Consider the following 27,835-nt stretch of genomic DNA (forward strand, 5'->3'; position numbering starts at 1 on the left):
GGCAGAGTGGCTGTCCTTAGTTCTGGTAAACCCCGCAGATACAGAGGTAAAGATTCCAGCAGATGGAATCTGTCCAGGGCACACACACAAAATAGTCTGAGGGATATGGGTGGGTTATTAACAGCCCATTAAAGGGATAACTTAAAAAACTTATTGAAGTGAAAAAAATTGATCACGTATCTAGTGTAGGTTCTAGAACCCTTACTGAAGTTTCCAGTCAAGCCGTCCAAGATAAAAAGTCACTTTGCCAAGCAGAAAGGGTTAGGTCTGGGTTCTAGATGAGCTTTAACACCTTGCAAGAGCTGTTTTTAAAAAAAAAAATGGGCAGGTTTTAAAAAAAATGGCAATGTCATCTGTCCTAGCTCTCCTACATTAAATTATGAGAAAAATGAGATTATACAGATGAAAATCCTTTGAAAAGTAAAAAGCACTAAACAAAATACAAAGTATAAGGCACAATGATGTGTATCCATCTGAAACAAGAATTTTAGTTCATATTTTGGAGAAATTATATTTCCTTTAACCTGAGACTTTAATCAGTAAAATATGAACAGTAGATCATAGCACATTTAGAATTTTCTTTGGAGTCTCATTCTTTGTTGTTGATAGGAAGATGGCAGCAAAATGTGTTGATGACTCTTTTCTAAATATAATGAGCTGTTTATTATTTGTGACTCTCTATCCCTGAGTTATTTGGAAGTCTATGATAGTGCTCCCTGGTGAAATTTTCATAATCATCTTTATATCAGCGAACATAAACCTGGCTTTTCAAAAATAAACAAGGCACAGAAGATAACAAAAGTTTTCCTATTTCCTTTACTTACCACCCTATGTTAGAACAACTAATTTTAGAAAAATATTAAAGGTGGTAGAGAAAAGTAGGACTTTCAGTTTACAAATCTCTGTGGGCTTTCGCTAGTCAGAGGTATACTAGATTATGAGTGTTTTTAAGTCTGGGGTTCAGCCTAAGTTTTAAATTTTGTTTTCCCTATAAAGTTTCTAAAATAGGAATTTTCCATTCATTCTATATATGGAACATCAGCAGCCTCAGAGCCACTCAGGAACACACTAGAAAAGACTATCTCTTTTTGACTTGTTTTTTTGTTTTGTTTTGTTTTGTTCCCGTCTTTATTGAAATGTAATAGACAATTAGTTGCTCGCATTTACATTGTACAATTAAATGAGGTTTTTTTTTTCAATTATAGTTGGCATACAATAATACATCAGTTTCAGTTGTACAGCACGGTAATCAGAGATCTACATAACTCACAAAGTGATCACCCCACTAAATCTAGTACTCCTCTTCCCCCTTACATATCTATTACAACATCGTTAACTATTTTCCTCATGCTACACTCTACATGTCCATGTTTATTCTGCAACTATCCATTTGTACTTCTTAATCCATTTGCCTTTTTTCAGCATCCCCCACAACACCCCTTCTATCTAGCAGCCCTCAAAATATTCTCTGTATATATGAGTTTATTTCCACTTTTGTTGTTGTTGTTCATTTTGTTCTTTAGATTCCTCATATACATGAAATCGTGTGATATTTATCTCTCTCTATCTGACCCATTTCATTCAGCGCAATACCCTCTAGGTCTATCAAGGCAATATCTTTTTCTATCTCCTTCCTTTTAGTCTGTATGTATCTTTTAATCTGAAGTGAGTCTCTTGTAGGCAGCATATGTAGGGATCTTGTTTTATCCATTCAGCCACTCTATGTTTTGATTGGAGTACTTAATTATTTTCTATTTGAGGTACTTGTTGATAGGAATGTAGTTATTACCATCCTTTATTCCTGTTTTTGATACATGTTTTTTCTTCTTAAAGAAGTCAAACATTTCCTGTAATACTAGCTTGGTGTTGATAAATTCCTTTACTTATTTTTGTCTGAGATCAACTTCTTTTTAATTACAACAGTCACAGGGCTGGGGCGGGGTGGGGCGGGGGGCAGGTGGAGGCAACTTAAAATTTTAGGACCTACTCTGTGCTTGGCATTGAGCTAAGCACATTATAAAGATTCTACCATTTAATCTTCCCAACAACTCATTGCATTACATACTATTTTTATCTCCATTTTATACATGAGAAAATTGAGCCATAAAACTTATTTAATGCAACTTTCAATACAAATTTATGCACTTGAAAATGACCATGATAACTTATGGTTCGGGATTGTCTCTTGCTGCAAAGTTCCTCCACAGCACTCCAATATCTTTTGGCTGAGAAGCATAGGTGAGCCAGCCTTCACTATTAAAAAATAATGACCTCAAATCTCTTTTAGGAAAAGTGTTACTAGTACAAAAGGAAAACACCTCTCCATCTATGGCTCTGCAAATGTTCTGTAATTAGTGACCATTCAGACGAGCTCTGTACATCCATGCTCTTGGTTTCCCATCCAGAGGATAACGACATTTGCCCTTCTTTAGATTAACAAGAAATTTGCCACCACCCAGTATGTTCCCCTTTCTATTTTCAGACAATCTTGACATATATAATCTTTCAGACATGAGATAGTAGATCAATTAAAAATGCCCTGATTTTACACTGGGAAGACTCAAGTAGATTAAAGGCTAATCATAAAGTAATAACAACCACTCACAATGATGACCGACATCCATTAAGTACTAGAGGAAAGCCCCTGACATGGGTAATCTCAGTGAAACTTCACAACTCTCCTACGTGGGAGATATTACCATTATTTCTGTTTTACAAATGAGGAAACCCAGTTCTAGTGTCCATCAAAATGCGTGGCACATACAACATACTTTAAAAAATGTTCAATGAATGACAATCCTAGAAGTGGCTATGAAACATAGGGAAGCTGCCAGAGAGTTCTCAAGGGAAAACTCTTCGATAGGTTTAGATAAGTAAATTAACATACCTTGCCTGCATCTGTCTGATTTAAGAACTGAAGCATTTAATAGCCAAGATACCCAGAGATGCAATAAGACCTCATTTAAGTAAATATCAAATAAATACCCAAATTTGGGATTACCTAATTTCACTTGGTGAAAATCCTGATACGATGATTTAAAATCAATTTTGTTATTTCATCTGGTTACAAATAAGTTAAGCAAGTTAAAAATGACTACTTGCAATAGACCTGTACTACATCATAATTTGTCAAAGACATAAACGCAGAAGCACTAACTTTTGGGATTAAAACACAAAGGCATACAGAACATCTTGAGTTGTTGACTTAGAAAATTCACTTATTATAATTTTTCTTGTGTGTGTGTGTGTGTGTGTGTGTGTGTTGTGTAAAATCCTGAAATACTACCAATTATTTCACAATGAAGGCAGACATTCTCTATTTAGAAAACCTTAAGCTGCAAGGTCATTATGTCTAACCAAACCTGTGTACTTATGACTACATGTGCTCATAGATATGTACACAAGGATTTGATTAAATGATGGGAAGTACATCTTAAATGGGAATTTGAGGAGATATAAAGTGAACTATTTTATCCAATCTCTTAGTAAAAAAAGCACAGTTGTGTATAAGGCATGGATTTAATTCCTAATATATTCCTGTGCTAGCCCATGTACCTTGGCTTCCTTGAACACTTAGCTCTTGTGGTGGTTCCAGAACATCATCAGGATGTGGGATGCAGAGTCCATGGAAGAGCCCCAAGTCAAAGCATTCATGCAGGAGCTTCATGTTCACTCTTGAGCATACACTCATGAACCCAACAGCTACGCCTTCCACCTGAAACATCCAAAACATCTCATTACTCTATCAGAGCTTAAATGAATTCTCATCATGAAATTTCCATGAGTCCACACAACTTGGGCAGTTGATAGTTTGGCAGGCACTTTGAAATGTTTAAGAGAGGGAGCAGTGTTTTTCCTTTAGTAGTTCTAGTGTCCATCAAAATGCGGGCACATACGACATACTTTAAAAAATGTTCAATGAATGACAATCCTAGAAGTGGCTATGTAACATAGGGAAGCTGCCAGAGAGTTCTCAAGGGAAAACTCTTCAATAGTTAACATATGCCCTCTTTGCATAGACAATGCCCCTGCCTGTCCCATTTCTTTTTTTATTATCTCACTGTAAACTCAGCCTTCTGTCCAATAGTCTCCTCCCCTCCACCATGCACAGTTCTCAGTAAGACAAGCCATTGTTCCAGTGTCTATCTGAATGACCCCTGATTCAGAGAAAGTTCATGGTCACTCGCTCCTTATCAAGTAGGAATTCTATGGTTTTCTTGAATTCATTTATTTATTTGATTAGATGGTTACATGGGGAGGAGATGTGAGGAAAGAGGTTCGGTGGGAATATTTGAGTGAAGTTAACTTTTCAAACAAGTTCACTACATGGGTCTGGATCTGCAAATGGGTCACCTCCCAGCAGCCTAACAGATACCTAGTTCTGAACTTCTTGGCCTTGATGAGGAATATACAGGTAGGAATATGAATGTGATATAATAAGAAGTACATATTCAGTTTTCACCTCTGTTCCAAGCATAAGCTCCTAAAACACTTGTAACTTCCTGAAAGGAACATTTTTTGTTTTTCATAATAAGTCCCTTTCAAAGATACTTGAGTTTATGTTAATGATGTAATTCTTTGAGAATGGGGACTGGTTGTCAGAGGAACCAACCATGATTAGAGGAATGGAACTTTCAGCCTCACCTCTGACCTCAAGGGGAGAGGAGCTAGAGATTGAGTTCAGTCACTAATGGTAATAATCAATCATTAATGAAACCACCATAAAAAACCCTAAACAAGATTCAGGAGTTTCCAGGTTGGTGAATACATTGAGGAGCTAGGAGGTGGCACTCCAGAAAGAGCATGAAAGCTCCATGCCCCTTTTCCCACAGCTTGCTCTATGCATCTTTTCCATTTGACTGTTCCTGAGTTGTACCTTTTATAATAAACCATTAACAGTAAGTAAAGGGTTTCCCTGAGTTCTATGAGCTGTTCTAGTAAATTACTGAACCTGAGCAGCGGGTTGTTGAAATCCCTGATAGACAAGTGACAATCTGAGACTTGCAACTGGCATCTAAAGTATGAGCAGTCTTGTGGGCATGAGCCCTAACTAAACGAGTGGGACCTGTACTAACTCCAGGTAGTGTCAGAATTAAATTGCAGGGCACCCAGTTTGTGTCTAGAGAGCTGAAGAACTGGCTGGTGTGGGAAAAGCCCTATATGTTTGATATCAGGTGTTGTGAGTAGAGGGAACAAGTCATCTTTTAATGAGTAGCTGATCTGCACATATTATTGGTACTGAAATACTATAAATTAACAATAAAATTTAATTCTATCATATTCCACATTAAGAGATGGCTGTGATTGAAATTCTTTATTACGTCCCTTCAAGAAATCTGTATTTTATTAGTCTCTGCAAGGAAAGCATTTAAAGTTTTAAGAGAACAAGAGAAAAAAATATAGATCTTTAGTTAACAAATATTATGGTCATTGTTTTGCAATATATTCACATATCAAATCATTATGTTGTACACCTTAAACTTATATAATGTTATACATCAATTATATCTCAGTAAAACTAGAAAAAAATAATTTCACATAAATAATTCCTGTTGATTATTACATGAGTTTTAAGCAAATTTTGGTTGACTGATTTGACTCTGCCAGACTTATTAAAACCAGCATTTGCTGGGTCCTATCCTTCTAGTATTCAGTTTATTTCTTGAGACAACCATTCCACACAAGAAGTAAAACTCAACAATCACAGGCATTCTCTAGTCTCAAGAATGCAGCATCATCCATCTATGCCCACTTGGAGAAAATCGTTAATATTTTAACCTACTAAAGTAGAGAATTAAGCTACAATAATGCTCAGTCTTTTAAGTGACATAGAAAAATTAGATATTAAATTATTTGCTCTCAAATGTGTCTTCTAGTTTAAAATTATTTCTTTTCAAACGTGTTGAAAAATACATTTGAGATTCCCTTTATTTTCTCCTTAATGCTAAAATATAAGGAGAATTTTTAAAAATTAATTTTCCATGAATATTCTTTTCTTTACAGGTCACTCCAAAATGTCCTAGCCATAAAAGGCTGAATTTACACAGCTGTTTTATAAAGCCATTGACAATTGAATAAAAGTCCAAAATAAACATTTTAATTTTTTTCCCAAATAACGAGTGATTGTTTGTCTTGTTTGTACTTCTGAACAAAGGCTACGTAGCCGCAGTAGTCTGGCTTCTCTGTAATTTTAGGCCCAAGACTCAGCAGACGCTGATTAGCCAATCCATCTACCATATGTGCAGAAAGAGACAGCCAGGCTTACTCTCGGCAGGGAAAATTGGCATCCATCTTGGTTCACATGGAGATGTCCTTCTAATCTACAGTCACGCTGGCGCAACAAAACTTCCATGGCCTGAAATACCTTTTGCTGGCTTCACAGCGAGCTGCATGTGCATGATAAGAATGTATTATTTATAAGACCGCTGTTAGTAATGAGCTATTACACTAATGGCTCATTGTGTTTGGAATTTGATTTCAAATGGCATGGATCACACATTCTGATGAAAATGAGAAAAACATGTTTTGTCATTAGGAACAAAGATTTAACGTTCTTCAATTCTACAACCTGTTATATTCCCATCATTCATCCCGGGTTGTGACAATTCACAAAAGTTCACAATTATGGACTGCAATAGAGCAAGGATATATTGTGGAAATGTCTGCTTTTTCATTTGGGTTCCTTTCAAATAACTATTCTGATTTGAGAAAACTGTTCTGAAATATGAATTTGCAGGAGTGTTCAAATGCATCTTTGGGTGTTTCCTGGAAAAATAAATTGATTTAATGGACAGTTTTTACTTTTACAATGAAAAGGCATTGATTTCTGGCTGCTATCTATCCTCCAGGTACTTCCTACCACAAAGATGTCTTTAATTATCTTATGCTGAAGAGCAAAACTGAAGGTTTCATTACTGTTGTTTTTCCTGTGAGGATCTACATGACGATATATAAGGCTCAGATTACTAGAAAACCACATGTGCAAATGGCCTTGTCTTCACAAGCAGGTCCATTTATGGACATGTGTGCCCTGTATCGTTCACACATCCATCTAAAAAGCCCTACAGTCACCCAACTCTTTTGGATGATGATACTCCACAATGAGGGTGCCCTCACTGTGACCACTGTCAGCTTTGATCCCCTCTTCCTGATGCCAAGGGCATGGCTGAGCTGGCAGGCTCACGGTAAGCCAGGACAAAGTTATGAAAAGCAACTTGCAGCAAAATGATAGCTCAAAACTCCTCCAAAGTAGCTATCAAGCTAAATAAAACCCTCACAGTTAAAACCTTTAACTAATCAAGAGGTTGCCACATGGCACAGGCATAGCTCTCAGGCATTCTATATATATGCATGGCCTGTAACTACCATGGACTGATCTGGAAAGAGACAAACTTGAAGTACTTTGTTCCATTATCTCCAATCAACTGGAGTCGCCTAAAAGTATGGTATGCCAGTAAATGCCTAATTGGCATTTTAGGGGGAAAGCCCTGACTTGTAGCTTTTTCCATTTTCTGTGGTGTAAATACTACCATTGTGACCAATTTTAAGTTACCAATGTGATGTCATTGAACAGGAAGCAGGGAAGGGATGCCCAGTAGCTACCATTATATAATATTCCCACTATACAGAGGTCATAGACATAAATAACCTCGAGTACAGATAATAGTAAAATAATTAGGAATTGATAGGTGCTGAGTATTTATTAACTTTGTTTTTAATATCTTATTACACTTTAAGTTTACACTATTTAATTTTTAATAATGGCTGTGTTTAACAACCAGTTTGCAAAGTTCCTGAAGATTTAACAACTGGCTCTCATAAGCCAAAGTGAGCTAGTTCCAGTATACCACTGCCTCAAGGGCCAGCCTGAGCAAGTCCAGGTGGTTGGGAGAAGGGCTCAGGAAGGCAGGTGGGAGTGTAGTGACAGCACTGATCTTGAACCCAAAAAAGTTTAAGACACCAGATATAGTTTGGTACAGACTAAAGATCCACTCCCAGATCTTAAACTGGTTTCCCCCCTAATGAGGGGTTCAGTTTATGACCTTCCATTTTAAGATTGAGGTCCATGGTCTCGTCCCCACAGAACACAAAGCATCTGATGTCTGAGGCAGCATAGCCTCTCACAAATTGGCTCTCTTGAGACACCAAAGGAACCTTGCAGGATTAGGCTGTAAATTTCAGACTGCAACTTTTCTCTAATGTTTACACACAATAAAAATTTTTAACATGACTAGAGAGGGAAACTGCTCTTCACAGGCCCTAACTCAAGTGCTCTGAGTTGAAACTAGCACCTTGAAACCAAAGAATTAAAACCGTTCTCCAAAGTGATGTCAGCATCATGGCACCATAAAGATGTCCATCATTTTTGTCCCCCCACTCAACAGCAAATATTTAATATCCACCCATGAACAAAAGCTCTTTTGAGAAAGCTGTGGGATCCAGCACCATACGCCAAGGGGCCTGAGAGTAGTCTTGCATACCTGTGCATCAGGAAATAGGCAGACAGACCTCAGTCCTGGCTGTGGACCCCGTAGTGGCCTGTGAACTGGCTCCAGCCCCTCTTGGCATGGTCTGGGAGCCCCTAAACAATAATGACTTAGACAACCACTCACAGAGGAGAGAGCCTTTATCAAAGTATGGGTTTCTAGAGAAGTTCCAGGACTCCATTGGAGAAATATATATATGCATGAGTTCAAACACATTTAAGTTGGTAAGAGAAACAGTTTGATTTTACCCATATCACCCATTCCCAAGGAGGTACAAATTAGTGCCAAGAAAGACCCTTCTTGGCCTGTGATTTATTCCATGGGGGAAAGGAAGAACATGTGAGTGAGCACCAGTTTCCCCAGCTGTGTGGAATGCTTCCAAAGGGGCTAATTTCTCTTTTCTCCAATCTAAAGTACTAACTCCGGAGCTCCAAAATTGAGGAAGCAGGGGGAAGAGTCTGGGAAAGCAGCAAATAGGACTCTTTAATAAAGGACATTAAAGAAACACAGATCCTAACTGGATTGCAGATTCCATCAAGAAGCTTACCCATGACCTGCTGAGAATGCCTCATCTATGAATCCCCCAAACTGGTCCATGAGCACCCCCAGCTTTCTGCGTGCCTCACATATATACCACCCAACCCCATGGCTAGCTTGGTTGCATGCTCCTGACAGCAGCACGAGCAGGCTTTGGCAGATAGGTAGTGAATATATGTAGAAAATCAGTTGAATCTGTGGACTGAAGATACATCACAAACTTGACCTATAGTGCCACATTTGGGAAAACAAAAGAGGCTGTCAGGACTTGGCTTGGTACTTTGCAAGATCCAGAAAATGCATACAAGCTCAAGGATTCTGCCACAAGAGAAAGCGAGAAGCATGGAGCATATGTATCCATAAGAGGTCTGAGAAAGGCTTAGAATCCCTCCAAGAGATAACAGAAGTATTTCTCCTCTGAAGACAGTAAAGACTGAAGGAAGTAACTTAAAATGTGAAGACAGCAATACAAAACTCCAAGAAACAAACAAACAAAAAAACCAGGGAAACATAACACCACCAAACGATCACAATAATTTTCTAGAAACCAAACTCAAAGATACAGAGATATCTGACATACCAGATAAAGAATTCAAAATAGCTGTTTTAAAGAAATTCAATGAGCTGCAAGAAATCACAGAGAGACAAGTGAACAAAATCAGGAAAACAATACATGAACAAAATGAGAAGTTTAAGAAATAGACAGAAATCATAAAAAAAGCACTGAACAGAAGTTCTGAAGCTGAAGAATACAATGAATGAAACAACAAATGCAATAGAGAGCATCAATATCAAACTTGATCAAGCAGAAGAAAGAATCAATGAGCTTGAAGACAGGATCTTTGAAATCATCCAACAGAGAAAAACAAAAAGAATGAGAGAGGGAAAAGCCTACAATAGAATATACAGATGTCAAATGATATCTATTAGGTCCATTTGATATAAAATATTAAAGTCCAGCATTTTCTTGTTGATTTTCTGTCTGGATGTTCTATCCATTGTTGAAAGTGGGAGTATTAAAGTCCCGTACTATTATTTTATTGTTATTTATTTCTCCCTTCATGTATTTTAGTATTTGCTTAATATATTTAGATGGCCCAATGTTGGAGATAGAGATAGATAGATAGATAGATAGATAGATAGATAGATAGATAGATAAATAGATAGATATACACAGACATATATACATATATATACACACACACATATATAATTGCCATATATGACAAGCCTGCAGCTAACATCATACTTAACAGTGAATGTTTAAAAGATATTCCTCTAAGATCAGGAAGAGGACAAGGGTCCCCAAATATTCACCATAAGACTGGATGTCCTAGCCAGAGAAATGAGGCAAGAAAAAGAAATAAAAGACATTTGAATCAAAAAGAAGTAGAATTGTCTTTGAAGATATGACCTTATAGATAGAAAATCCTAGACTCCACCAAAAATACTGTTAGAACAAATCGAATATATAATCATGCTAAGTGAAATAGCCAGACAGAAAAAGTTGAAAATCACATGATATCACTTATATGTGGGATATAAATCTAAAAGCAACAAATGAGCAGGACAAACAAACAGAGACTCATGGACATGGACTATAGACTAGTGGTTACCAGAGGATTATAGAGCAGTAGTTACTAGTGGGGTGGGGGAGGAGGGGAGAAATAGACAGAGTAAAAAGGGTCAAATATATGGGGGGTAGGGGAAGAGTGAAGTGGGTAAAGGTGATCAAATATGTGGTAGCTGAAAGAAACTAGACTTTGGATGGTAAACACACAATAGAATATACAGATGTCAAATGATAGTGTACACTTGAAAATTATATAATTGTATTAACCAATGTTACCCCCAATAAACTTAATAAAAAAAACGAATTGACAAATTCAGTAAAGTTGCAGGATGCAAAATCAACATATAGAAATCAGTTGCATATCTATACATTAACAATAAAATATATGTAAAAGAAATAAAGAAAACAATTCTATTCATAATAGTATCAAAAACAATAAAAAGCTTAGGAACTAATTTAACCAAGGAAGTGTAAGATCCATACACTAAAAACACAAGATTGAAGAAAGAAATTGAAGAAGATACAAACAAAAAATGGAAAGATACCCTCTGTTCACGGAATGGAAGAATTAACACTGTTAATGTGTCCGTACTACCCAATGCAATCCTTATCAAAATTACAATGGTGTCTTTCACAGAAATAGAAAAAAAAATCCTAAAATTGGTATGGAAAAACAAAAGTCCCCAAATAGCCAAAGCAATCTTGAGAAAGGAGAACAAATCTGGAATCATCACACTTCCTGATTTCAAACTATATTACAAAGCTATGGTAATCAAAACAGTATAGTACTGGATAAAAACAGACACATAAACCAAAAGAACAGGGTTGAGAGGCCAGAAATAAAACCCTGCATATACAGCCAACTAATATTTGACAAGGAAGCCAATAATACTCAATGGGGAAAGGATAGTCTTGAGAAAACTGGCTATCTACATGCAGAAGAATGAAAATGGACCATTATCTTACACCACTCACAAAAATTAACTTAAAATGGATAAAAGACAAATATAAGACCTGAAACTGTAAAAATCCTAAAAGAAATATACGGAACAAGCTTCTTCACATTGGTCTTGGCAATGAATTATTGGATATGACGACAAAAGTGCAAGCAACAAAAACAAAAATTTCTAAGAGGGACTACTCCAAACTAAAAGTTTCTACATAGCAAAAGATACGATCAACAACAGAAAGGACAAACTACAGAAAAAGAGAAAATATTTACAAACCATATATATATTGGATGAAGGGTTAATACCCAAAATATATAAACTCGTACAACTCAAGAGAAAAAAAATCCAAAGTAAAAGTGAGCAGAGGCCCTGAATAGACATTTCTCCAAAGAAGGCATATAAATGGCCAACAGGTACATGAAAAGATGCTTGACATCATTAATGATCAGGAAAAATCAAATCAAAACCACAATGAGATATCACCTCCTACCTGTTAGAATGGCTGTCATTAAAAAGACAAGAGATAACAGGTTTAGGCATGAGTATATAAAAAAAAGGAACTTCTGCACACTGGTAGCAGGAATGTAAATTGGTACAGCCACTATAGAAACAGTATGGAGGTTTATCAAAAATTAAAAATAGAACTACCATATGATGCAGCAATTCCACTTCTGGGTGTACATTCAAAGAGAATGAAAACGAAATCTTGAAGAGATATCTGCACTCCCATATTCATTGTAGTATTACTCATAATAGCCAAGATGTGGAAACAATCTAAGTGTCCATTAACAGATGAATGGTTAAAGAAAATGTGAGATATATATATTATTCAGTCACTGAAAACGAAGGAATACTTGTTATTTGCAGTAACATGGATGGGTGTTGATGGCAATATGCTAAGTGAAATAAGTCAAAGAAAGAAAGACAAATACTGTATGATATCACTTATATGTGGAATCCAAAAGAGCAGAACTCATAGAAACAAAGTAGAATTGTGGTTACCAGGGAGTTGAAGGAAATGGGGAGATGTTGGTCAAAGGGCACAAACTGCCAGTTATAAGACAAGTTCCCTGGATCTAATATACAATGTTGTGATTATAATTAATAATACTGCATTATAAACCTGAAAGTTGCTAAGAGAGTAGATCTTAAGTATTCTCACCACAAAAAGGTTAGTAATTATGTGAAGTGATGGAGATGTTAGCTAATGTTATCTATTTATGGTGGTAATCAGTTTGCAATATGTTATCAAATCAACACATTAAATTCACCCAATGTTATATGTCAATTACTACTCAAAAAAGCTGGAAAAAATAAATAAAAGCCTTTTTCAAAAAAACAAAGACTTGACTAAACTGGATTCATACAGTTTGGTCATTAAAAGTCTTCACTGGGGTCTGTATGAATCATATTACTTCTCAGCAGTTTTTGTCTCATCATGTAAAGACAGTTTTTCAAAATGGTGTTGCTAGAGCCAAATGCTTCTTGACCCTTCCTTTTGTCATTATCCTGAGGCTCTAAGTGCAATGAGAACATGTGACAACAAACCCTTAAAGGAAAATACAAAAATTTTAATATGAATAAACATACAAAAAAATCCTTTCAATGTAGAAGAAATAACTATTTTGGACCAGTACCTCAGAATCTAAATTTAAGGTTAGCTCTCTAAAAAACTAACCTCTCCCTCTAAATTGATCTCATTCTTCATTAGATGTGTTTTTCCGTCATGTAGATAAATGTTTCACCACCTGGACTACATATTAAAATCATGTGGGGAGCTTTTAAAAAATGCTGATTTTATCCCACCCCAAAAGATTAATTTAATTGGTTTGAGTACAGCCTAGCATCGGGATTTTTTTTTTAAAAAATGAGATATAATTTATCTACCATAAAAATAAACCTTTAAAAAGTATATAATTCAGTGGGTTTTAGTATACCCACAAGGATGGATGTACATCATCATCACTATCTAATTCCAGAGCATTTTATTCCCCACAAAAGAAACTCCATTCCCGTTATTAGTCACTACCATCTGTCTCTTTCTCCAGTCGTCAATCTATTTTATGTCTCTATGGACTTGCCTATTCTGGGCTTTCATACAAATGGAAACATATACTATGTGGTCTTTATGTCTGGCTGCTTTCATTTAGCATAATGTTTTCGAGGTTCAAACATGTTGGAACATGTACCAGTACTTCATTCCATATTAATTCCTAATAATATTCCATTGTATGGATATATCACCTTTTTATCTATTCATTAGCAGATGAACATTTGGGCTGTTTCCACTTTTCGGCAATTATGAATAATGCTGCTATGAACATTTGTGTACATGTTTTTGTGTGGACATGTGTTTTCAATTCTGGAGGCAGATCTACTGGGTCAAATGGTAATTCTGTATTTAACTTTTGAGGAAATGCCAGGCTGTTTTTTAAAGTGGCTACACCATTTTACAATCTCACCAGCAGTGCAAGGGTTTCAATTTCTCCACATCCTCACCAACACTTGTTATTGTCCTCTTTTTAGTACAACCATGTTAGCAGGTGTAAAGTGGTATCTCGTTATGGTTTTGACTTGCATTTCTCTAATGACTAATGTTGTCAAACATCATTTCATGTGTTTATTGGCCATTTGTATACCTTTTTTGGAGAAATGTCTATTCAAATCCTTTTCTCACATTTTATTTGGATTATTTGTTTCCTTATTGCTATATGAGTTCTTTATATATTCTGGATACAAGTACCTCGGCATGGGATATTTTAAAAGCTTCCCAGGTGATTCTCATACACACCAAGCTTGAGAACTACTGATCATTAAAAGCCTCAAATTGATCATATTATCAAAATAAGAGAACTTTTTATTCCAGTTTTGTCAAATAATGAGAAATCAGTGTATAAAGAATAATGAATCCCTAAACAAATCATCCTAAAACTGTTAAATTCCTACCTTTGAATGCTTTTCAAAGTCCTTCTTTTTAAAATGAAGTCAAATATCCACTTGAAAAATAAAAGTAATTTGTGTTCATCTTTGACTGAACCTTGAGATTTCATGAAGGAAATATTCAGGTACAGGGCTGGATACCCAAGCCCATAAAAATTCTGACATGCAAAAGTGAAGCATAAAAATTCATTCAAAATAAGAATATCTTGTTGTCAAAAACAATCTTCAGTCCAAGCTTAGATAAACCTCTTTCAAAGGCCTTTACAAAAAATGCCTTCTATATTTCTCCTCTGATGCAAAAAGAACATCTTAGCTCACATTTGATTGCTTCCTGTTCTCCATTCCTAAAATTATCAACAGAAGGCTGACCTTGTGAAGTCCCTGTACACAAGTCAGTAACAAGCCATATGAAAGGAAACTTCATTCCTTTATTTTTTTTTAAACAATTTTTAATTTTCATTATAGTCGACATACAATTTCATATTAGTTTCAAATCTGCAACATAGTGTTAGACATTTATATAACTTAAGTGATTACTTCAATAAACCTAGGACCCATCTGGCACTATACATAGTTATTACAATATTATTGACTACATTCCTTATGCTATACTTTCTATCCCCATGACTATTTTGTAACTACTAATTTGTACTTCTTAATCCCTTCTCTTTTTTCACATATCCCTCTAAAAGCTCCCTCATTTGACAACCAACAAATGTTCTCTGTATCAATGAGTTTGTTTCTGTTTTGTTTGTTCATCTATTTTTTAGCATCTACACAGAAGTTAAATCATCTGTCATTTGTCTGTCTTTATCTAACTTCCTCCACTCAGGACAATACCGTCCAAGTCCATTCATGTTGTTGCAGATGGCAAGATATCATTTCTTTTTACAGCTGAGTAATATTCCACTGTATATGTACCATCTCTTCCTTACCTGTTCATCCACTGATGGACACTAAGCATGCCTCTATTTCTTGACTATTGTAAATAATGCTGCAATGGACATATGAAAGCACAAGTCTCCTCAAAGAAAGGTTTTGGATTTCTTTGGATAAATACCCAGAAGTAAGATTACTGGGTCCTTCTTTGTCTCTTGTTATAGCCTTTGTTTTAAAGACTATTTTGTCTGGTACAAGTATTGCTACAGCAGCTTTTTTTTCCTCCTGTTTCCATGAAATGTCTTTTTCTATTCCTTTAATTTCAGTCTGAGTGTGTCTTTAGATCTGAAGTAATTCTCTTGTAGACAGCATATGTAGGGGTCTTGTTTTCTTACCAATTCAGCTACCCTATGTCTTTTGATTAGAGCATTTAAATCATTTACATTTAAAGTAATTGTTGAGAAATAAGTAGTTATTGCCATTTTATATATTTTTTATCTTTTTTTCCCCTTCTTCTTAAAGAAGTCCCATTAACATTTCTTGTAATACTGGTTTGGTGGTACTTTTCTCTCTGTTTTTAAGATTCTCTCTTTCTGCTTTTAAGATTCTCTCTTTGGCATTTTAATTACGATGCTTTTGGTGTGGACCTGTTTGGGTTCATCTTGTTTGGGTCTCTCTGCGCTTCTTATGCTTGTATGTCTATTTTCTTCACCAGGATAGGGAAGTTTTCTGTCATTATTTCTTCAAATAGGTTTTCAATTCTTTGTTCTCTCTCTTCTTCTGGTACCTCTATAATGTGAATGTTGGTATGCTTGATGTTGTCACAGAGGCCCCTTAAACTATCCTTATTTTTCTGAATTCTTTTTCCTCTTTGCCAATCTGGGTGTTTTCTGCTTCTTCGTCTTCCAAATTATAAATTCCTCTGCTTCATCCAATCTACTATTGATTCCCTCTAATGTATTCTTCATTTCAGTTATTCTTCATTTATGACTGGTTCTTTTTTGTTTTCTATCTCCATTTTTATGCTTCCTGTCTCTTTGCTAAAGTTCTAAGATCATTTAGCAACCTTATGTTTTGAACTCTGTATCTGGTAGGTTGCATGCCTCCATTTCATTTAGACCTTTTCTGGAATTTTCTCCTGTTCTTTTATGTGAGACGTGTGTCTTTGTTTCCTCATTTTGGCTGTCTCTCTGTTCATTTCTATGTATTAGGTAGAGCTTCTATGTCTCTTGGTCTTGATAGAGTGGCCTTATGTAGTAGATATCCTGTGTGGCCCAGCGGCAGTCTCCCTAGTCATCTGAGCCAGGTGCTCCAGGTATGTCCCTTATGTGGGTTTGTGTGTGTCCTCCTGTTGTAGCTGAGACTTCATTGCTGTAGGCCCATCAATGGGATGGACTGACCCTGAGACTGATCAATTGTGAGGACTGGCTGTGATTACAACTGTGGAAGAACTGACCCTATGAAGCAGGATTTGCTTTAGGGGTGCTCTGGTGCCTGCTGAATCTGGGTGTGTCATTTATGTAGGTGATTTGATGGTGCTGTAGTGTAAGCTGAAGCTGGTCACCAGGTGTTTTGGTTCTGGAGCCTCTTGGGAAGGGCTCTGACACAGGCAAAGGTCAGCTGCTGCCTATGCCCTGCCCAGAGCCACCTGGTATGGGCTAAAAGTGATCTTCAGATGGTTGCCTCTTGTGCTGGGCTTGGAGGTGCCTAGGAGAGGCTAAGCTTTGAACTGAGGCCAGCTGCCACTAGTGCTGGCTTTGGGGCTAGAGGTCAGATGCTGATGCTGCTTGTTTGGGGTTTATGAACCTTTGAGAGGGTTTAGAAAAATCTGCAGAATTAGCCAAGTCAGGCTGTTTATATGGAAAAGCCACTAGAAGTGGCGTGAGTGGGCCCACAAGTTGGGTAAGGCAGGATCTGAGGGATTCACTAAGGCGGGTTGAACAGTGGTAGCCAGGTTGATGGAGACTCAGCTATGGTGCCTGCCTATGACTGCAGGCTGGGTGGGGGGAGGGCTCAACAAAGGAACAATGGATCTGCCAGCACTTCTGTCTGGGAGAAAGCTGCCCCTCCGGTCCTCTCCCTGAAGCCAGACAATTTAGTTCCTTCTCTTATGTCCCTGATGCCTTTCGAGCTGCATCCCTGGTGCTGGAGCTCAGAGCGAGTAAGTCTGTCAGCAATTAAGTTCATGCATGGGCTATTTAAGAGGAGCACCTGGGACTCCAGCAGCTCTTTGTCTCACTCAGCCACAGTCTCCACTGGTTTACACAGCCAAAAGTTATGTGGACTTCTCTTCCTGACACTGGCATCCTGGGATAGAGAGCCTGGTGTGGGGCTGGGAACCCTTGCTTCTCAAGGAGGACCTCCACAGCTGAGCTATCCCTCCCAATTTTTAACTGCCACATGTAGGTGTGGGACCATCCCATTCAAAGTCTCCATCTCCTTTACCAATCTGGAACCCACTGATACCTAAAATTCTGTAAGGGAGGAGTGTCCCTCTGTGAATGCCTTCAGCGGTGGGAAAAGGATGAAAGATGGTCTCAAGAGTTGCAGGTTTGCTCATACCAGCCACCCAGGGTCCTGAGTCAGCCAACTTGCTACCCTAGGTTGAGACACAGTTAAACTTGCTAGCTTGCCAGTTCTCTTTTTTGTCCCTTTTCACTCTTTCCTTTGGGTGTGGACATCTAGGTCTACAGCTAGCAAACCAAAAGATGTGGGATTCATCTTTCTTCACTCCAATCCCTACCTCCAGTCTCAGTAAAGCCTTCCTGGATGGACATTGCAGAATCAGGACACATGTAGAACATGTGACCACAGTCAGTGGGTGTAACTGACAGGCTCACAGGGCCAGGCTGGTACAAGGTGGGGAAGATGGCCTGAAGAGTCATGAAACACTGGGGCACAGTAAAAACAGTGGTGGGCTGGAGGGCACCTGAACACCTATGTTGGCAGCCACTCCAGAGCTCCAACTCACTGGGGCCCTGATGAAAAGCAGACTCAATATGAAATTCTCCTGATTTTTCCAATTGTTATAGACAATTTTCTAATTTTAATTACTACATTAACATAACAAAATTTAATACAACATTAATACAACAAAATTTAATCATAATAACCTCAATCAAATCATGAGAAAACATTGGACAAATCCAAATTGAGAAATATTCAAAAAAAATAACTGACCTGTGCTCTTCAAAACTGTTACCATCATGAAAGACAAAAACAGACTGGGAAGTTGTTCCGGATTATAAAACCCCGAAGACATATGACATTTGAGTGCAACGAATGATCTGGATTTACTTTTGCTACAAAGGTCATTATCAGGACAGTCAGTAAAATCTGAATATGGTCTACAGATTGAATAATAGGATTAAGGGAATTGAAATGGCTTGACTTGATTAGTGTACTACAGTTATATAAGAGAACATCTTTGTTTTTAGGAAATACACACTGAAGCATTTAGTGGTAAAAGGGCATTACATCTGCAACTTACTCTTAAATGGTTCATGTAATATATTTATATGTCTGTCTACCTATATCTATATCTATGTCTATGTAACTGTATATCTATACATCTGTCTGTCTGTCTATATTTCTATCTATCCTATCTATCTATCCATCTATCCATCTATCCATCTATCCATCTATCCATCTATCCATCTATCCATCTATCTATCTATCTAAGAGAGAGAGAAAAGGCAGGCAAAGAGAATGACATAGCAAATACAGTAAAATGTTAACACTTAGGGAATTAGAGTGCTTATAAGTTTCTGTAACTGTGAAATTTTGTTAAAACGAAAGGTTAAAAATTAGTTTCCAAGTCAAACCAAATTCATCTGCCATCAGGATGCTGGTTTATAACTTCTGATCTTTGGGATCTTAGGGTCTCAAAAATCACCCCTAGATATTCTTCAATGATTTTCCCCCACACCCTAACCCTAACCCCTACCTCTAGAGACACAGCAAAGAATCTGTAGCAGCCTGGGGATCAGGAGGGACCTCACAAAACCCTAAAAACCTAAAACCAGTTGACACTGGGAGTGGGGGTGATGCCACAGCTCAGAAGCTGGCCTGGTATGCCACCTGGAAGGGCATGGGGACGAGGGACGAGATGGCAGCTCAAGTCGTGCTGGGAAAAACCAGGAGCAACATTGCTTATTTCATTTCTTTCATTAAGTATATCCCTAGGTGGATTAATCACCAACCTCACATACGACAGCGTGATTCTCTTCATCTTGGGCCTCTATTAGTTCAGCCAGGAAGTATTCGCCATAAGTTGCTTTCAGAATTGTGTTATGGTACATAAATATTGGCATGAGATCATCATGATCTTCTACCCTGTTTAACAGAAAGGCTTAATTTAAGTGTTCATTCCTTCAATTGAACATCTACTATGGGCTAGATCCTGTTCTAAAGGTCAGGAATACAGCAACATGTTCATGAAATGAACTTACACTCTAATAGGTGAAATAGAGAATAAATGGAATAAATAAAACACTTAAAACGTTTCAAATAGTGCTTTAGATGAAGAGTGATGGGTTCAAGTGGTAGGGAAGACCTTTCTGAGGAGGTACATCAGATCTGAGACCTGAATAAGGACAGGAAGCTTTGTCAAAACATGGGGGTGGAAAATTCCAGGCAGAAGGAACACACTAGACATGTCTGAGTGTGAAATGTAGGGCAGCATTTGTCATGGGCCAAAGGACAAGAAACTGGGGACAGCACTGCCCAAATGTGTTCCAAAGAACACTACTTCTGTGACATTGTCTCCAGCATTCCCATCCTCTCCCTCCCCACGCCCCCAAAAAAGGATTCTACTGTCTAAAAACAATTTCCTACTATAAGTCCCCTCCTGGACTGTCATAGTTATGTATTAAAGACTCTGAAAGTACTACAATAAAGAATTTTAACCTTGTTTATGCATTTCTCAGAAAGTGGCCCATGGTATCCTTTATTCCTGAGACATTGCTACACTTCCTGTGGAGTGAGAAATGCTGGTTTAAAGGTAATGAAGCTCTGCTCACCACTCTGGGGACATGCACATCAAATCTCCACCCTCAGGACCTCTACAGTGACTTTGACTGCCAGTGTGTGTTTGGGGGTAGGGAAGACACAAGAACCAGGTTTATGGCAGCATGGTGATGCTGGCCTTTGGACCCATTTTGCTACCATATTTAACATTCTTTTCTTCTTTTCAGTACATTCTTGGTTTTACTTATTGTTCTACCTTACTTGTCTAGGATGTTCTTATACTTTTTTCCTGGTATTTTTCTTATTAAAATGTTCCACATTTGTATTATTTTTTTTTGTAGTGTATCTGATTTGGCTACTAACCTTTACCATCCTCCCCACTTTATGTCATTACTATGCTATCTTCATCATCCCACTTTATCTTCTATTATATTCTCTTTGATATTAATAGTAGGTCTATCTATTGAGTGATTAGTATGTATATAAAGCTCAGGGCTTTATCCAGATTATTATAGCAACCTCAGGAGGTAGGCACCATATTCACTCTGCAGATGGAGGAAGGCAAGGCTCATGGAAAAGATGTAATGCATTGCCTGAGATGACAGAAACAGTTGACAGCAGGGCCATGTTATGAATTCAGATCAGCTAACTTAGACCTTGTCATCACATGCTACACTAAACAAACAATGCACTCAAAATCTTCCTTTAATTTGACATTCCATTTGAAAATTGCTAGGAGGAGACATGAGCACAAGCAAAACAGTTGAGAGGAGAGACTCTGGCTCAAGGGCCAACACAGTAGATTGTCCAGCCAGCCCTGCCACAATTTCTCCAACCCCTGCTGGATCAGATCATCCGATCCTGCCACAGCTCCACTCCCCAAATAGAAATACTTTAAACTGGACAACCTTATGCACTCTAGATGAAAACCTCCACCTTGCTCCCTGGAAGAAACCTTTACCTCAGGCTCATCTCTTAGAATAATGTTGATTTTTCATCAATAATAAGAATCTTGATCAAAGAAAACATAATTGAAAAACTAAGTCTTTACCCTGTAAACCCCAGAGCTAAGGAGAGAGCTAGCTAACATACTATGGCACAAGAAGGAAAACACACACATACACACACACACATGATGACAATCAAGGTAGAGGGGTGGGGGATTAAACATAACTCCCCAGGTTGAACTTTATTCTTAACCTCTTGTCAACACCCTCTGGAAGAAGAGACAGCATGGGGTCCTTAACCAGGCAACCAGGATATTTGCTTGTTATATTATCAACATAGTTATAATGTCGCCCAACAGTTTATTCCACTAATTTTTTTAAAGTAGTCCTTGACCATTTGCCCAACTATTTTTGTGTTTATATTATCACATCGAGAAGTACCAGTTACCATCTGTGGCCGGGTTCACTGAGGCTCCACAATAAATGCATCAAAAGCTCATTGTGCTCTTTTGAAAGACTGGAAAATAAATGATACAGTGCATTGGTCACAGCCTGACCTGAGAAGCCAGATGCCTGGGTCTGGATTTAATAGCTGTAACCTTGAGCAAGTCGCTTAAGCTCTCTATGCCACAGTTTTCTCATCTGTCATAAAGACAGTAAATATTAAGATAATAATGTTATTAACACTATTACTAATTAGTAAGGAAGGGTCAAAAAGAACAACTGAAGAACATTTATAATCAATGTATGGAATGGAAGATGTTATCACTACAAAAGCTTGAATCATTGTACTAGTTGCCCATTGGCCACTGTAGGTATGAACTCTCCCATTCTATCCACTATCATTAATTTGTTTAAAACCCTGCTTTCTTCACTTCATTCCCTTAACTCAAAAGCTTTTGCCACCCCCACTGTTTCTGGGATAAGCAGAACCCTTAGCTTCATTTTTAAGACCTCCTTCTTTCCATCCTTATTAACAACATAAGTTGATATACTCATTGTCCCTAGAAGGGAACCTCACCATCTTCCTTCCTTTTACTTCTTTCCCTATCCAGTGCTATAACCCCATTATTTATTCCAATTTCCAGCATCTTGCAAGGATCATCTATCTATACCCCACACTCTCTAGTAGCTCATCTTCCCTGCCTCCTTTCCCAGAAACCCAATGGTGAGGTCAATATTGTATACTCATTGTCTACTTCTGGTGGTAATGTCAATGCAGGGCTCTTTGGGGACAGAGAGGGAGTTGTGTGTTTCTCTTTGACAAAGACTCTCTCTTTAACCAAATTCTAGCCAAAATACTCTGAGCCCTCTTCTTGAGTAAGCCTCAACCTTGACCTATAAAGACTTGAACAAACGCTAACATTTTCTAACAGCTCAAGTTCACATCCCTAGGATAACCCTAGCTCCTCTTGAAGTGCCTTCCTGAGAAAGCTCAAGAATGCCAAAAGAATTTCATGGCTTTTCTAGTCAACACCTGAGGGACAACATCTAGTCTCTGGGAGGGTAGGAGCCTAACTTCAATAAGCGCCAGTTAGCAAACTCAAATGGGTTTCACATGGACCAATGCCCCCCTTCTCACTTTTTATAATTTTTCACTTCCCTGATTCTACTGAGCCCTATTTTCACCCACTTCCCTAATCCCTCATTCTCCCTTTAAAACTCCTAGCCACCTCTGAACAAACTGAAATTGAAGTCAGTTTACACCGGACTCTTCCCTATTGCAACAGCTATTACTAACTAAAATCTGTCCTTACCACTTTAACCAGTTTCTGGCTTTGTTGATCTTTGACATCTGCACAGCCTACAGCACAGGTACAACAATGATGGCCAACATTGATGGGGCCTTTACCATATGCCAGGACCTTGCCCAGCATCCACATGCACTGACAGCACTGAGGGGTGCAATTGCTGAGCCTGTTTTCCATGGGAGGGACACGTGACCCCAGAGGACATATCTGGGGAATGACTCCTCATCCCTAAGCTAGCAGCTTCACAGCCCCTCTACTTAGCCTCTAACTCTACTTCCTGAGAAACCTGTTAGTCACTTCAACGTTAAGGCTCGGTTTCTCATCTACAAAAGGAGAAGGGATAAGGATAGAAAGGAGGGCCCAATGTGGTGATACGAGGGACACCCTCAACTTCACTCTCTGGCTAGCAGTTAATTACTCCACAGCATATGCTCTGGGGAGACTTTGCATGCCTGTCACATGTCACACCACCTGGACACCCCCACCAGCTGGCTCTACCGGAGTACCCAGGACCTTGGCTGAAAGAACCTAGAACGCCCCATTGCATTTGAGAAACTACGCACTTCCCATCTAGCAACCTGCCAAAAGGGTGCTAACAGGTGGCTTTATTCTGTAGAGAGTCCTGGATGATATTGGTTTAAAAAAAAAAAAATTCTAGGAGAGAATAGCCAACAAGTCCATTTTCAAACATTTTACAAAAATAAAAATCTGCATCAATATTTAATAATAGAGATAATTATTTTAAATAATGAGAAAATAATTCAATATCCTAATCGTTTTAAGTAGATCAGGACAACTACCACCCAGGGAACTGTGTACCATGGGCTTTTATTTTTGTAATGGACATAAACATATCACCCCATAGATATAAAAATCAGGAATAAAAATTCAGAGAAACCCAGAACTGTAGGCCTAATCAGGAGCCCTCAGCAACCCATTAACCAAGTTATCCATAATCATACCTCAATATTAATTCTTCAGGGAAAAATAAGAAGAAAACATCTAAATTATAGAGTTCTGAAGAGTCTCTCCCTTAGCCCTTCTCCAAAATGAGTAAAGAGGAACTTGTTCTGTTAAATGCATTCCTTGGGGTAATTGATCATTTATGATCTTGCATCAGCCCCAGTGCTAATGATAAAATATGACGTCAGCTTCTCAGAGTCTCAAATGGCATATGATGAAGTCCAGGCCCACATAAACAAAACACTCCGGCTACAAAAAACAATTCATCCTGTAAAATGTTTCAATTTGAGCACTCTGAGGTGATGAGCACTCCCTGCCACTCAGATAAGAGAGCCACAACTTCCAGCGAATTCATTCTGTATAGGAGAGTCACATGCCTATCAGCTCTGTGACCCACAGTGTTTCAGTGGTGATGATTATGAAAGGTTATAGTTCATCAACATAAAGCACAATGGGAATGTGCTTTATGTTGATTAACATATTTTCTCTGAGTGAAAAGCAACATTCCTTTATATCTTCCATTTAGTATATGGCTTGCAGTAGGCAACAATATGTTTGTTAATGTAATCAGAGAATATTTTATTTTAACTTTTTTGAAGGAAACAAAAGGTCCATCCCATAAAAACTGATGAATCACTCAGGCACCTAAATGTCCATCACATTCTGAAAAAACATACCAAATAAAATTGGAGTAAAATCCAAAGCTTAAGAAAATCAACATCCCCTCAAGGACACCTTACTTGGACTACTGATGTCCTCGAAACCTAGGAGAAGGCAAGAAGAGGAATGACAGGGACCTGATGGCTCTCACTGGCTTCCTGGGAGGTGGGGACAAGAAAGAACAAACTCAATCATCATTTCCATTATGCCAGTTAGCTGGGCTTTCAAGGAGCATTGTGATGCCTGGATCCCACAGAACTTTCCTGGCTGGCTGGCATGGTCTCTTGGTAACAGGCAGACCCTAAGATTACTTTAACGCCTCAGCATCCTGACCACTCTTCTGCATAATTACAATCCTAGAGGAAAATCTACAGGTCAGCTTTCCTTGAGTGCAAGAGGTCCATGTTTCTTGCCAGTAAAGAAACCATTGCGAACTCACAGATGGAACGTTCACACTTAAGGACTATAATGACAGCAGCAGCACCAGCAGGCCACCTTTGCATTCAGAATATTGGCAGGGCCTCCTCTCTACTGTCTGACGGTATTTTCCACATCCAGAGAGGATTTGCATTTCATTAGCCAGACTTAAAATGTAGTGTTGAAAAAAGAGATTCTGATGTCAATTTAAATGTCATAAATATTATACGTCTTCAAGCCTGAGAGTGTGTGTATGTGTATGTGTGTATATGTTTTAAAAAATAAATGAAGAAAAAAATTCATAGGGGATCCAATTTAGAGGTAGTGCTAAAGAATGCAGTGCATTTTGGCAAACCAACCTTTTATCATGAACATTTTTAAGTTGGGGAAGGAGAACCTACAGATGGCACCAAGTAGATTTTTCTTTTTATTCAAATGTGTAAAACAAAGAACCTTTTTCTTTGCAAGATCTCTTGTGACCTCTAGTGGTCTTCTTTAAGAAAATCAAATCAATCATTTCTAAACTATATATTCCATTTTGGAACTTTAAAATGGGTTTTGGAACCATTTAGCTTCTACACCTTAGAAAATGCCATGATTTTAAAAGTTATAAAGTTATCAAGTTTTAAACCTTAAATGACTTCAAAGCATATTTGAGGCCAATTAGAAGTCCCTGGCATTTATACCACCAGGATCTGATCAAAAAGTCTACCTTGGCACACCATCACTCCGGTTGGATTGTTAACCAAATTCTGTTTGCTAGGTACCAGGACTCAAGAAGATTGATGATGAAATTCCTAACTGCTCTACCCCTTCTTTCTGAATGCTTTAAGATATTCATAACTTACGCATCAGAATGTTCGTTTACACGAAAGTGCTCAGAAGTCAAGCGTTAGGTGGATTCCTAAAAAGCATGAGACTAACAAATGCTTAAAACAAATAATTACTTTAAGAGGTGAAAAGTTAGTTAAAAACCACCAGTTTTATGTTTTAAAATCCTAAATTTTCTTTCATCCATTTTAAATACCAATAATGTTGAACCAATTTGATTAACCATTGTTATCACCAAAAAAGTAGTGTGCCACTTTATTTTAAATTTTATTATTATTATTATTTATGCCTAAAGTACCTGGTCTTCCTAGGTGGTCTCCCATCCAAGTATTAACCAGGCCTGACTCTGCTTAGCTTCTGAGATCAGACATCAGGCTTGTTCAGGGTGGCATGACCACAGACCATGGACTGTGGCTCCACTGGGGCATGAACTCAGGACCTTATGCGTGCTAACCGCTACACTATGGAACCATGACCCAATGTGCCATTTTAGTTAACAGTAGTTCCTCCCTGCCTTGTCCGCAGTTGTGCCTTCCATAGTTTCGGTTACCTGCAGTCAACTGAGGTTCAAAAATATTAAGTGAAAAATTCCAGAAATAAACAATTCATAAGTTTTAAATTGTGTGCTACTCTGAGTAACATGATAAAATCTCTCACTGTTCCACTTTGTTCCACCTGGGACAAATCATCCTTGGTCCAGTGTACCTACACTATATACACTACCTGCTCATTCTTCACTTTGTCTCCATAATCAGATTGGTAATCAGAGAGAGATTATATTCATGTAACTTTTATTACAGTAAACTGTTATAACTGTTCTATTTTATTATTAGTTATTATTGTTTATCTCTTATGGTGCCTAATTTATAAATTAAACTTTACAATAGATATTATATATAGGAAAACACATAGTACATGTACAGTTCAGTACTATCCTTGGTTTCAGGTAACCACTGGGGGTCTTGGGACATATACTCCTGGGAAAAGGGAGGGATACTGTATTTTACAACACTGACTGACAGCACATAATTCTTTCCTGGTGACTTCCCCGATGCCCAGGAGGACCTGAAAAAGGTAGGGGTGTTTTTTCCCCAGAAGGATCATTCCAATAGTTTCTAAGTCTGAGAACATCTCAAATCTACCACCAATGATTAGTCAAACTCACTATATATTATAAAGCTGTGTCCAGAAGCAGCTATGCTTTATTTCAGATATTATATACAGAACAGTAACTTCAATAATCAGTGTCTAAGTAAAGGGGCAGAATTTTTCAACTGGGTAAATCAAAGAAATGAGATTGTGGATTACAGCATTAATTCACTGGTTGTGAATATGTTGCTAAGTGAATAGCAGAAGGATAATTACATCCCTAAAGCCTACATTGGTTTAGTGTCTTAAGAACTGTGTTCTTCATCATTAATTATCTGTGCAAGTAACTATTAATGAAACATATCAAAAAATAAATATGGGGGAATAAGAGAAATAAGGCAGCCTAAGAGAATGCATGGCCACGTCCATCTGACATTTTGAAATGTCTTCTTTTTCCTACATCGTTAAGGAGGAAGATAGTCCACATAAATGCATTTTTCAGATACCTGAAATTCTATACCTGCAGGTATCACAACTTGAATTTAAACATTTTGCACAGAGGGCTTCTTAAAATGTGTCACATTTCTCCACCTTTTGTAAGCAAAAGCATCAACTGTCATAATGTCACAATTTCCTCATTAATTCACTACTATATACTAAATTGTCTTTTTATAAATGTCACTTCCTCACTACCAAGTACCCACTGTCATCTCTTTGTCACCAGAACTATTCTTCTAGCAATTTGCTTCTTGCAGATTTTCTGTGGGCTGGGCAAGCAGAACATTTCACAATCAGAGGCTCAATAAGAAAGACCTCAGGGTAAGTAATTGGGAAAGTTTAGTTC

The 27,835-nt window shown here is 37.8% G+C and overlaps 1 protein-coding gene across 11 annotated transcripts in view; it reads right to left on the bottom strand.

Annotated features, from left to right (window-relative positions):
• CFAP61 (cilia and flagella associated protein 61) overlaps positions 1 to 27,835 on the bottom strand; it is a 269,668-nt gene that overhangs the window by 210,538 nt on the left and 31,295 nt on the right. For 10 of the 11 annotated variants that reach the window (XM_039874360.1, XM_039874361.1, XM_039874358.1 and 7 more), the window contains 2 exons: positions 19,568 to 19,700; positions 3,556 to 3,715 (listed from right to left, as the gene is read on the bottom strand). In XM_039874360.1, the coding sequence (XP_039730294.1) occupies positions 3,556 to 3,715; positions 19,568 to 19,700 (293 nt within the window). The remainder of the gene's footprint in view (positions 1 to 3,555; positions 3,716 to 19,567; positions 19,701 to 27,835) is intronic. The other variant, XM_039874364.1, reaches the window with a different exon arrangement.

The sequence above is a fragment of the Pteropus medius genome, unplaced genomic scaffold, assembly GCF_902729225.1.
Source record: "Pteropus medius unplaced genomic scaffold, Ma_sr-lr_union100, whole genome shotgun sequence".
Classification (NCBI taxonomy): domain Eukaryota; kingdom Metazoa; phylum Chordata; class Mammalia; order Chiroptera; family Pteropodidae; genus Pteropus; species Pteropus medius.